This window comes from Anomalospiza imberbis, chromosome 5, assembly GCF_031753505.1.
Source record: "Anomalospiza imberbis isolate Cuckoo-Finch-1a 21T00152 chromosome 5, ASM3175350v1, whole genome shotgun sequence".
NCBI lineage: Eukaryota > Metazoa > Chordata > Aves > Passeriformes > Viduidae > Anomalospiza > Anomalospiza imberbis.
The window spans coordinates 7,314,290-7,327,633 of NC_089685.1; the positions used below are offsets into that span (position 1 = coordinate 7,314,290).

The 13,344-nt window shown below is 41.2% G+C and overlaps 1 protein-coding gene across 5 annotated transcripts in view; it reads right to left on the reverse strand.

Annotated features, from left to right (window-relative positions):
- The window catches only part of DMTF1 (cyclin D binding myb like transcription factor 1), a 29,497-nt gene that overhangs the window by 1,525 nt on the left and 14,628 nt on the right, over positions 1-13,344 (reverse strand). For 2 of the 5 annotated variants that reach the window (XM_068189532.1, XM_068189531.1), the window contains exons 9-16: positions 12,114-12,223; positions 11,344-11,572; positions 9,585-9,736; positions 7,903-8,118; positions 5,353-5,438; positions 4,593-4,751; positions 3,469-3,855; positions 339-486 (exon numbers count right to left, since the gene is read on the reverse strand). In XM_068189532.1, coding sequence (XP_068045633.1) covers positions 339-486; positions 3,469-3,855; positions 4,593-4,751; positions 5,353-5,438; positions 7,903-8,118; positions 9,585-9,736; positions 11,344-11,572; positions 12,114-12,223 — 1,487 coding nt within the window. The remainder of the gene's footprint in view (positions 1-338; positions 487-3,468; positions 3,856-4,592; positions 4,752-5,352; positions 5,439-7,902; positions 8,119-9,584; positions 9,737-11,343; positions 11,573-12,113; positions 12,224-13,344) is intronic. The other 3 variants (XM_068189536.1, XM_068189535.1, XM_068189534.1) reach the window with 3 other exon arrangements.

Here is a 13,344-nt window from a genome sequence, read left to right on the forward strand (position 1 = left end):
GGTTGGAAGTGACTTCTGGAGATCCTCTAGTCCAGCCCCTTGCTAAAGCTGGTTCAGCTAGAGCACGTTGCACAGGACCACGTAAGTGATGACCACTGTGGATGGACATGGATGCAACGGTGTGGCTCACATTTGCATCCATCAGGTATTGCACTATCAGTGCTGACACTCTGATGGCTCTACAGGGAGATCCTCTGGGGAGGAGTATTTGTTAGGTTACTTGCAGTTTCACAGCACTGATATGTAAAATTATTTAAGAGAAAGCAAGGAACTGTGAAGTGTTGTCTGCAGAGACTCAAAAGCTCTATACAGTGCTTTAATGAAAGGGACTGTCATACCTGTGAGAGTTGTCAAGGGCAAGACTGATTCACTATCTATATCATCTGTTGCCTGGATAAAACCATGGGAAGAAGGAACAATAAGCACAGTCTCATCATCTATTGTAGGCTGATCAACTTGTTCTTCTATTGTTGGGGAACCCAGGTCCTGCACAACACAGAACAGGCCATGAGTGTGTAATCATTCCTGCATGAACAAAAACCTGCATTGCTCAGCCACACTCCACAGTAAGCAATACACTCTGGATGAATTTTATCTCATTAAATTGAAATGTCACTACTTATTTCAGCATTTACAGGGCATGTTTCATCCTAGAGCAGGTACTCAAAAGCAAGATGAGAGGAATTTTACCCTGTTAAGTAATGTGGAGAGGAAGGGAGACACTGCAAGGTGGTGATAAAATGTTCCCTTGCAAGTCAAATATTATGCCTGCGAAGAGGAATAATTAGGCTTTTCCACTACTTTCTGTCTAGATGTTCTGAGACTGAAGCATTACCTTTATAGCACTTACCTGCTCCACAAACCCAACAGCTTTACCTTAAGTTTCACAACTCCTGTTGTCAAATTTTAAGTGACACTGAACACAGAGCTCAAAAGATCCACTTTATATTTGCTGTGCCTTGCTTCGTCTGTCACTGGCTGGAATCTGGCTCCAGACTTTTTTTGCTGACCTTAATGGTACCCCAAGACTGGCAACACACGGATTCCTTCCAGGTACAAGTTGTCAACACCCTCATTCTCTTTCAGTCCTGCCATTGCTGCTGCTCCTGCCTCTTCCCTGGCTCCTGTGGTACTTGAATGGCAGCAACACATCTGGCTGACTCAGTGTCACAGCACACTCCTGGTCCCATAAATGCAGTGAAAAGTCATCCCACACAGTACTGCCAGAATCAGCAGAGATATCTGGATTCCAGTTTTTGTGTGTAACATGCTTAAGGTCTGTTCAATCTTCAGGAATCCCTGATGTAGAATGCTAGCAAGTGCTCCTGACACAATGGACGGTACCTGGATTTATCACTGTTTTCAGAGGTTACAGCTCTCTGTGTTTAAGAAAATCCTGATGTTCCTCCACCTTGTTTTTTGTAGGAAAACTTGTTTCCCTATGTAACTCCACAGTGTTTTTGCAAAAGCAGCTGTCTGAAACCCCCTTCCTTGATGCTGCTGGAGAGATGCTGCTGACAACCTGCGCTGCAGCTCTGTGAACTGCACTTGGTCCCATCCCCAAGGGCACGGTGTGCCTGACCTGCAGGAGCAGCTCTCAGCAGAGCACACAGCTCTGCCCACCAGCAGCACTGGGCTGCAAGGCCTGAAGCTGGGAAGAGGAGGCGTGAAAAACTAAAGAAGCCATTGTGGCAAATGGGCACCTTTCCCAGCCAGAAATAATAAAACCCTGCAGCATGACTGCCTGCCTCCCACTACCCACCCACAGTGACAATACAACCCTGGCAAGCTCATAAAAATAACACTGACTTGAAGAAAACGAAACTTAGGCATGTTTTTCTGGAGTAACTTTTCACTGAGAATTACTCACAGACAGTTCACTATTTCCTAGAATTTAAGTATACATGTCAAACTTGAATCTGACTTGAAGGGTAAGGCAAATTAGAATTACAAATTCAGTTTGCTTTTCTGTGTAGAAAAAAAAAAGTTTACATTCTTCTAGCCATGAGCAATTTGTACAAAGTTAAACTAGGAACTAGGTTAATATCAAAAGTTTATTAATTCTACCTTGAGAAGCTAAAGTTTTAAAATAAGAACAGAAAGCTGATGGTCTGCCTCAAATGTTGAAAATCTTATCACAATTATGTCAACCATGACACAGAAAGAGGAAAATGGAAGAATAATCCCCATCTTCTGATGTACTCAGGATTCAGATGCTTCTGTAGTAGTAGCAAACTTGAGGTGCACAAAGATTCACCCTTTTCTAAGAGCATAACAGATATGCACTGTCTATTAGAAGCTTCTTCAAAGACAACACCAAAGCATATTAATGATGGATTTTCAAGGCTGACAAAGCAGAAATGCAGCTACTGTGGAGAGCAGTGTTCTAAAAAACAGGAAGGGGTATTTCATCCTAACTCATCTTTTCCCAAATTCCAACCTAACCAAACCTGTAAAGGAAAAGGAATTTTCTACCCAGTAAAGAGTGTTATCTGCTTTTCAGCACCTCTGTTTTCTGTGACTTAGTCATTTTCATCATTCCAGCAACTGAAAGAAACAATCCAAATACCTGTAATCATTTGGATAAACTCATTTCTCCATCTCAGGTGTTGGAGATTAATAAATCTGAGGCCAGAGAGAGAAGCAGCTTAAAGTTTCAAATTCCCATTTAAGAGATACTTGACTGGAGCAGTATGTTTAACAGAAGTACTCAAAACTGGAAACTGAGGTACATCTTGAAGTATGTTATTAGACTCATAAAGCAAATACTAGAGCTCTCCTCCCTTGCTCAATCTATCTATTGATGCAGGTGTGTTGGACAATTAACAGCCCAGTTTAAAGCAACAGCATCAAGCAGGAATTACCTGAAGGCAACTGCTCAGTGCCATCAATGTTCCAGCTTTCCACTGTCACCATGCAGAAGGACCCTGAGCAGTGAAGCAACTCTACAGCTAGCGAGGTGCCCAGTGCTCCAGATGAAGTCAAATATAAGCCCTGGTACCAAATTAAATGCTGTTACTTTCATACTTGTAACATACTAATGAAGCTCAAGGATAGAGGATCTCAGCATATACTTGAACTGTGAATTCAGAATCACAGAATTCTTTGGATGGGAGGGGACCTTGAAGATCAGTCCAGGCCCCATCCAATCTGGCCTTGAACACTTCCAGAGATGAGGCAGCCCACAGCTTCTCTGGGCAACCTGTTCCAGTGCCTCAGCACTCTCATAGTGAAGAATTTTCTCCTAATGCCTCATCTAAACCTACATTCTTTCAGTTTCAAGCCATTCCCCCTTGTCCTGTCACTATATGCTCTTATGAATAGTCTCTCTTCATCTTTCTCCCTTTACCTACCAAATGAAATCACTGGGATATTTCAGATTAATAGCTTAACATAAAGCCACAGATTCAATGAAATAATTCTCCGTGCAGAAATGGGGAAAATATCAAGGATCACACCCTCCCTTACCTCAGTAACGTAAGTGCTGGGTAAATCAGAGTGAGAATCCTCATTCTGTTTCAGGCTAGCATCAGCAATCTCCTCCTCTGTTCTTACCATAACTCCATCCATCAGTTCTCTACTATTCCTGCTGCTAAATTTGGAAGCATCATCTTCGTTGTAGGCTGACTGCTCTTCGTCACTCAGCTTGGACTGATGAATATCATGTGGGAAAGTATTTGTTCCTAGGGTGTCTGGAGGATCTGTCAGGTCAGCTGACTGAATGTCTGCATCCACATTAAGTTCTGTCTGGGTGACAGAGGAGGAGATGTCTTCGGCAGCAACGGTGCGGATTATGACACTCGGCGTGTGGCACTGCACTGTGACGTTGTCACTCGTGTTTAACAAATGCTCTGGCTGTCAGCAGCATTTGCAAAAAAGAGACAAACAAAACCCCAAGAAAGGTCAGAGGATTTCCTGTAACTATCTACAAATCTTTCAAGCAAATACAAGCAAAAAGATTCCAATTGCTAAGTGTAGTTCAGAGTTTTATTATATATACACTAGGTCAGCCCAGATCATCTCTTGACCTTTCCTGTTCCTATAGGATAACTTTGTAGACTGAACATGGTGTCATGTGTTCTTTAGTCACAAATAAAGTAAATACATAATAATATGAAAGAGGCAACCATTCAGGTGAGGATCACTGTAGATTCAAAAGGTCAGTGTTTTTTCCACTGAATTTTTCATCAGCTTTGTGATTCAATCTCTAGTTTGCTTCCTCTTCCCTCCCTCTAACAAAAAGCAATACTTGTCACTACTATCCAAGTGTTGTGGACTAGCATCTATGTGTGAGAGTAACTGAAAACATCACAAAACATCAAGACTTGGTTTTGCTGGGGGCCAAGACACTAAATGGAGACACTCTGTTCAGAACTTGCACACTAAGCTGAGCTCTGAAGCAACCTGAGGTTGTTTTTTAAAAACAATACCCAAAGCCCCAAATTCTCAGTCTTCAGGATTTTAAGCAAAGTAGCACTGTTATGACTTAAGAACTGCTCTGCAAGATTAACATGCATGTGCAGGGCCCGGCATGACAAGGTTCCCCTTCCCCCAGTGCCCAAAGCGGGGTTGTGCCCGCCCAGAGCGCTCACAGATAAGGCATGAACGATGATCTGCTCCGGGGAGGCGGGAGCGGCCGCGGCTGTCAGGGTCATGGTGGGACTCGTTGTCAGCGTTAGAGGGAGGCCTTGGCTCGAGCTTGTCTGCAGTAAGTAGGTACCTGGTGTCCCAGTCGGCTGGAGGTGGAAAGACTGAAAAGACAACACGGGTTTAATACCCAAATGCACTGCCCAGGACACGTTTTGATTTACATGAACCAGCTTAAATGTAACTGCCCTGGAAAATCACCACACCAATCCAATCCCTTCTGCACCGACTGCTGCACTGCACTCAAAAAACAGAAAAAACCCTCATCTGTCGCCTTAGGCTACCAAGGCAAGTATTAAGGGCAGGAGCCCAGCAAGTCTGCATTATGCTGTACAACAGCAGGTAAAAAAGGAACAAATTCAACTTACTTTTGCATTGAGATGAAAGAGAAACTGTGCCATAAATTACAGGACAATGGAACTGAGACAATCTTTACTTCCTGGGAGCTTTCTCTGGCTCCTTTATGTCAGACTTTAACAACAAAAAAAATCCAAGCACAAAGGAAAACTTTGTAGCATTAAAGCAAATATAAAGCATTTAACTATAATTCACAGTTTGCTCAGCAGCCCTAATGGATTACACTTTCAGAAATAAGTTTTACAACTCTTCTTCTTTCTACTTGAAAACTTTCCCTTTTCTTTCTATAGTCTAAGAAGTAGCGGGGTTGAAAAGAAAAAAACACAGTAACAAACACCAGTGACTTACTGGAAGAATCTCAAAGGTCTGTAGTGTTCCACTGTTCAGTGTTATTGTCTCAGAGTCAACAGTAGCAGCAGGGGAATCAGTGGAGGCTGCAAAAGGAAGGAAAAAAAAAAAAGAAAAGGAAAGTATGTAAACCAGAATGTTCAGCCCTGTAGAGAGCATAACGTACTATAATTAATACATGGCAGGGTACTGTTAATTCCCCTAAGAGGAAAAAGAAAACTGGCTGCAGTCCTAATGACAAGGTTCTCTAATTGGTACCCAAGATACAATTCTATTTAAAGAGAGCATTCTACAATCCAAAAGAGCAAAAGAAAGTAAATATGGGTTTAGCACACAGAGATAAAAGCAGAAAATAAAGTTTCTGACATGATTTAATTACTTTTTGTAATGAGATTTGCAAGAGGTTCTAATGTAACGATACCCTTTGGTGTAATAATATCCTTTGGATCATGTACTGCTTGCTTCAAACCAGTGTCAGGCTTAACATTGTTGTGTTTCCCACAGACCTCTTTTCGTTTTTTTGTATTTTTAATCTTTTCTGCCCTCCACAGTATGTCCACCCCTGATGAAAGTTCAAATGCTTCCCAGATATTTGCCTATCCTGTGTGTTATGACTGCAGTATAAAAGCTTTAAGTATTCTTACTACAACTATGTAATTATTTATGCAATTAGCTCCACTAATTCTACAAGTAGTGAAGAGAAGCACTGAAAACAGTTGATGTACCAGGTATTTTAAGATCACCAGGTCCAAACAACTTGTACTCAAAACTTTATAACCGTAATTTCAACTTCTACTTACTCTTAAAAAAAAAAAATCACAAGTTCCAGGAAGCTGAAACAAAATTAATACTCTGCCTGGAGTTTTCCAGTAATTTCCTAAATACCAAAAGGGGAAAAGATTTACAAGATGATAACAGTGACCCAAGCACTGGAAACTTTGCAATCTCAGACTCTGTGGCTGCAAAATACAGTAATTTTGGTCTCTTAAGAAGATAAAAGCTCAATTTTGGAAGCTATTATTGTTGTAGTGGCATGTTCAAGGTTTCCTGTTGCAGATTTCCTGGCACTCAATAGCAGAGAGCTGAAAAGTATGGCCTGTCAGTTATATAGCCAGTATATTCACAAAACCTCAGGAATTGCCCCTTTGAATCCCTGAGCCTTCCACCAAATGCAGCTGAAAGTGGCTAAAAGGTTCAGCTCTCATGGGACTGTGAAACACACAACACAAAATTCACTGTGATTACACAACCAGAAATTGTTCAGAAAAGCAGACTAAAATGGGGAAAAAGCCTTGTTAGGCAGACATGGGCAAGTGAAGTCACAAAATAACCATTACAGGATTCAATTCAGAGATGACTGAAGGTTCCAGGATCCCAGCCCATCCTGCCTGCTCATCAAAACCCATCGGTTTCGATCAGGCTTCATTCAAAGTCTGAGACTATTAACATACTATGACAGAAAAAGTTCTTGGCTTGGTGTCATCTGTCATTCTAATTAGAAAATAAACCACATAAAATGAAGCTAGCACTTAATAAGTAGATTAAGGTAGACTGATCTACTAAAATTATAAACAGAAAATTGTCTGCCAAATGCCTATTCCTGTGTAGTCTGAAGAATCAGTTTGTAGACTGATCAGCTTAGCTCAGAGCAGGGTGCTAATAATGCCAGGACTATGGGTCCAATCCCTGTATGGGCCACTCATTGGAGAGCTGGGACTCGATGATCCACGTGGATCCTTTCCAACTCAGAATATTCTGTAACTATTTGGTAATCAGCAAGACCGAGGCACTAAATTTTCCTAATCAAATTTACAAATGACAAATGGTGCAAAATAATATATATTGCAGCATGTGACTGGAGTTACTTAATAAGATTAGTTACAAAATCAAGCAGTAAGAACTACACTCGGAGCAAATCTGGGAATCAATGTTAGATAATGAGCAAAGTTCATCCTTAAGAGCATGGGAAGCATCAACTTAAAAAAAAAAGACAGTGGTTTAGCAGAACACTGGCTGAATGTTGGTGTGACTTAGCAGCTAACATTTTCCAGAGTGTTTGTGACTAGAAATAATTGCATAATAAAGGACTAGAAAAAAAAACTTATACCTTCAGTACCCTGCATCAGAACTTAGGGACAGCAGTCTATGTAACTTACAAAAGAAGAATCTGCACATGATGTTCATTGCTCTGCGCAACAGTGACCAGAAACAACTTAAGGAATAAACATACACACTCTATATTCATTAAGAAGTTTGTGAAGGCTTTTCAAACAACAGGTTATGTGGCAAACTCCTGTGTGCACACACAGACACCAACACCTGTGTTCAGGTACTCCAATCGTAGCTTCTTGGAACTACAGTCACAGCAATATCTACGTTTGCCTAACAAAGTTACAAAGAGGTAAACGAACACAGAAATGTTTCATCTGAAGTTATGGCATGACCAAGGGAGAACGAATACAACTCTTATAAGAGATGCTCACTCCTCCTTCACCACCTCAGCAGAAGCAAGTTTCAGGTTTTGTGTGAGTGGTTTGTTTCAGTACTTACAGACGTGGGTGATCTGCACTGGGATCTGCAGAGCTGCCATGGGGCTCGGGGCACTGCCTGTGCTCTCCTCCAAGCGAGCCACCCGGATCTGCACGTGCTGCAGCCCCGAGCTGGGGTTAGTGTTTGCTAAGCCACTGCCACACTTGTTCTCTGGAAGCTGGTGCCCTGGATTGTTTTTTTGGTTCTCGTGGAGCTGTTTAAGACCCTTTATCAGCACTGAGAGAAAAAACACTCATGCTAAAGCAGGTTGAACAAACACATTTGAAATGCTGCAACTGGTGATTTACCCAAGATGAAAAGAGCAAATAAAATCCTACAGAATCTGGAACTTAAGCAATTTCCAGAGATACAGAAACTAGAAATTTAGCACATACATAGATCATTTATAGCCAACTACAGCAGTGAACTAGATTTCCTCATGGAACCCAGGCACTTCAAGATGTTTGGGGGAAAAAAAAGAACACACAGCCCATAAAATTTTGGAACTCTCTAAAATGATGCATGGTATATCCCCAAGCTACAATCAAGTACCAGTATCATTAGCTGTGTAATGCTGCTACCAGAAGTAAATCCTCCAATTTTCTACAACACAGAAACAGATTTGTTCAAGAGCTTCACAGAAATGTCACTGAAAATGGGGAGCAAGAGAGAATGAATCCCACAGTGGTTATATCACTATTATTCACCTGTGCATGAGGAGGCCCATTGCTCCAACAGAACCACGCACCCTTCTTCGCTATGATTGCTTTGGCCCTGCTGAGGGAGCAGCTGATGTAACAGCAGATCACAAAACCTGAGGCCTCAGCTTTTCTAGAATTCATTACAGCAAACTGCCTAAACGTCTCCCCTTTGTCAGGTGAAAGACAGCACAGCCTGTTGATGCAGTGCTGCATTTATCATATGAATTATTTGATGCAACAACTGCCTATTAATGTGTGGTAACAGGGGCCCTACTCCCAGCTGCAGCCTTGAGGCAGGACTAATAAATAACCACACTGTCAACCACAGCACAAGTGTGCATTAAATTACATCTTTCATTAATTATGACACATAGGAAAATTATTTTTTCCTCTCCCCAAGTAAGACAAAGAGAGGTCTGAAGGTCACAAACACCCCTTTGGCTTAAGCACTAGTTTCTCCAAGCCAGAATGGAGAAATGGTATGAAATGTATTTGGGGGAGCTTTATACTCCTGACTCCTGCCCTCCTTCTTACTGCACCTAGTAGTAAATCTACTTTCTGTCTACACCTAAGGCTCAGCACCAGACAGAGATTACATTTTAACATTGTAAAGGCAACACACCTAACCTGAGGCCATAGTTAGGCTGCAGATACATATCCTCTTCCACCTGAAGAGGTCACTGCCCTCCATACCAAAGATCAGCATCATCTGAGATCTGCCAGCTGAGCTGCTTATATACATACTCTCACTTTAGCCAAAGCCAGAAGTGATGGCAAAGTCTGTCTAGTTGTACACAGCAGCTTGGCCTGTTTGACTGAAACACTTAAGGATTGCTTGTAGGAGCAATTCAGCCAGCAGATCCAAGGGGCCAGTAACTTCCAGCAAAGGAGCAATGTGCTCTTTGGCCAGCAATGCTATAAGCAGACAACAAAATGCAGCCTTATTCCTTCGACATATGTGAAAGGAGCTTTCAGAAGAGAAGTGTGCAAGTAGTACATTACCAGGGAATGAAACATCTTTGTGGTTTGCAATCTGTCTTTTAATGGTCCACCATTTACTCCGAAGCCACTGTGGGGAGCGGACACTACTCCATCCCTCAGCCAGTAAATCCCAATTGATGTCATTTTCATCAGAAACTTCAAGTTCCGCTATCCTGGCAGGATAGAGAAAACATTGACCTGTTAGAAACTGCCCTCCAGACCGGCAGGGTGTCGCACACGTCCGGCCGTGTCACACGTAACAGCGCAGAACGACATGCTAGTGACCAGCCCACCAGAGCTCAGGAATCGACACAGGCTTCCAAGGCTCCACGCTGCCAGAGGTCAAGCAGAATCATAAACAAGAGAAGATGGACTAGACCTGTTAGGTGATCCAGTCCATCTCCTTGCCATGCAGGATTATTCTTCTTATTTATTTATACATTAGGTCTTAGATCGGATTATCGTGAAGCATTCCAAGTGGTGGTACTTGCATCTTTTCTTTTTGAAAAAACATTCCCCAAACACATCTCCAAGGCAGGAAATACTTTCTGAGATTCACTCTGAACATTCACTTAATTAATTTCATGTTATGATATTTACTTGTTTTCTTCTAAGTAACAACCATCTGTCCTTAACACAGATTTTTGCCTTCTCTCAGATGCTTCTTAGCCAAAGTAGATGAAGTTAACTACAGCATTAAACACTTCCTCATAAATCAATCCCACCAGGCTCTCCAGATAAGGGACATTTTTCTCTACCATTTTTTCTCTACCAGAATCTGTTTCAAATCACTAAAAATCTCTAAATTGCCCTTATCTGTAAATGGAGCATATGAAAAAGAGGTGAATAGTGAGGGGAAAATATTTTTGTGGAAGTTAAGAAAAGTCCTCTTCACAAATAAGGCAAGAGCATTCTTGCTAGCTAAAGAAAGAAAGAAGTAAAAATGAAAAAAAAACTACCAAAACCAACCCTGTAGGATAAGTAAAGGATATCTGGACAGACCAAACCAGAAATATTAAGAAATATACCCAGCACATTCTGAAATGTGGAATCAGGCTCCTCGTTTTGAGTTTATGTCAAACAGCTTCAGTAAATTTGTTAATACTACTTTGTAAGTATTCCTTAGATTCCCTGGATGTCTTGGCTTTTTATTCCCACCCAACCATAAAAATCCACTGGCTAAAAAGCTTGAGTTAAAGGCATTCAAAATTGGAGGAGGACTGGAGAGAGCAAAAGATTTCCAAAGTCACTACCAGGTTGCCAGTTCAAACGTAGTCAGAGATGCTGATATCCAATCAGTGTTTGTTGGCCTACATGAAATTAATTTGCAGTCTCAGTTTAGCTCTTTGTAGACAAGATGTCCACATCACAGAAACCACCACCACACTTGACCCTTGTTGGTCATCTCAGCAGAGAGGCCAAGGACTGAACGGGCAGGGAGACTGAGCTACCCTCCAGTTAAGGGTTAAAGCGCATCGGTGGGGCAACGTGTGGGAAGCTTGCACGGTTTGCTGCCTGTGCTGTACCTTTTCTGTGGAATAAAGAAGACTTCAGTCTCCAGGGTTTTCAATCTGACACCTTTCACGAACACTAACATTCACTAAAAAAACAAAAAACAAAAAATACGTTCAATAATAAATCTCTGGGAACTGTAAACACAGCAGTGATTTTTGGAAGGTTCTAGAATTTTCAGTGTCTAGGAAACCAGCAAAATGGACCCCAATGGAATCCTGCTAGCAACACATATTACAAACCTTTAAAAGTAACTAAAATAACAAACCTCAAGATCAGATTTATTTCATCCTCCTTGGTCCACTCGGTGCCTCCACTTTGTTTCCAGTTGAGATAGTTGAGCCATTTAGAGCGGCACTGCTTCTCTGAGCGCGTCCCGACCCGTTCTGCCACCGCAGCCCACGACACACCTTGTGTGACAATGTCACCTGGCTCTGTGCTTGTCAGCTCATGCACTACTTCTGCCAGTCTTTTTTCTTCCTTCTCTGTCCACTTTCCTGAAAGAGAGAGAAGCCCTCCAACTTAACTAGCAACACATACTCTCTGTTCTGATCCATAACATGCCAGCAGATATTTAACGGCCATGTCCAACACCTTATTCCAAATGCACATATTAACTTGTGAAGAAGATGTAACTGTTCTTAATTACTGACAGTTTATATCATATCCATTTTTGATTAACAAATCAACAATTCCATTGTTTTGCTGCTGAATTTCTCTTTTCTCTTCCTCTCACAGATGAATAAGGCCACACAGAACTTGTACAAATAGCGACCAAAGCACATTGATCCAAGCTATCTGAACGGTACTAGCTGGAGTGAATTAACCATGCAACAGTTTAGTGCACATTATTCACGAGGGCTGACTGAATTTTCCTTTATACTTGAAAATATACATTACAAATAAACAGTACTTTACTCCTGAAGTGCATCTGTCTCTCTCTTGACACCAAACATGCAGTGTAACTCTATAACCATTAAACACAAGGGACAGAATTTTAACTAGAATATCCACTTCTGTCACCAGCATTTACCTCACCTGTGTTGCAGGTATCCTTCATCAGTCTACATCGATCCTTTACAGATGAAGCACTTCTCCCCAGGGCAGCTCCTATTGTGGCCCAATCATTACCATGTTTTACTCTCAGCCTAAAGAAAAACATGCTCATTAGCACTATATCCAGTTAGGAAATTACCAAAATATCAAATATTCTCTAATAAAAACAGGATGAATGTGCAGTTGACAGGCTTAAAGAGAGAATGGAGAAATCACTTTGCTACTTTACAATTAGTATTTTCTGCTACTTTTTCCTATGTGTTTCTAGAAGCCTTTTGGACCAGCTGAGCCACAAGATACATATCAAATGCATAGTATCTGTCTTGCAGGAAGATTGTGAGGCTTAATGAGTGTGTTAAACATAATACAAATGTTTAGATAAACAGCTGATTTCCATTCTATACAGGTTCCTCAATGATTTTCAGGTGGTGTAGAGAGCACTTGGGAAATTTCAGTAATGCCCGATGAAAACCCAGGCATCCTACAATTTAAATTAAGCAAAACACTGCATAATCACGTTCATCATTTTAGCAATCATCTTCCTCCTTCACATGACAGCAGGTTGCTTAAAATGTTGATCCATAAATAGTTCTGACACATCTGGAACCACAGGCACCTTGTGAACGACACAAACCAGCTCAATTGATCCAAACAGATCCATCAATGCAATGCAATATAGTCCCTTCCTTCCTTCCTTCAGTCCAACAGTTTCTTCCAGCTGCTTGAGCATGGAAATGTGCAGGAGGGGATAAAGTCTGCAGCCCCATCTCCTTGATCTACCAGGTTCATATTCAAAATTAGGCTTTCTGAGCTGTACTGATAATTTATGTATCTGTAACACTTCCTAGGGCATCCTACTCTTGACCTGCCACTTCTTTTAGTGCAGTTCTTTTAGTGCACTTCTTTGCTCAAATTTTGTAAAGAAAAGGAACTTCTGTTTCTCATAACCACAAATATTGACTGTGCTTGTAAAAATCTGAAACTTTCCTAGTTACAACAGAAGCCTTGCTTTAGAACTTAGTTGCATACTGTTAGGGCCTGAACACACATTAGAAAAAAAAAATTAAAAGAATTCAAATGTAGTTTCATTTTTCTTTAGATAGTAACCACTACTTTTGGGTAGTGTAGGAGCAGTCAAATTTATTTGTAACTCTTCAGTGATTTCATATAAGGAAACCCTTAAAAATGGATCAAGCTACTAAATATAAACAAG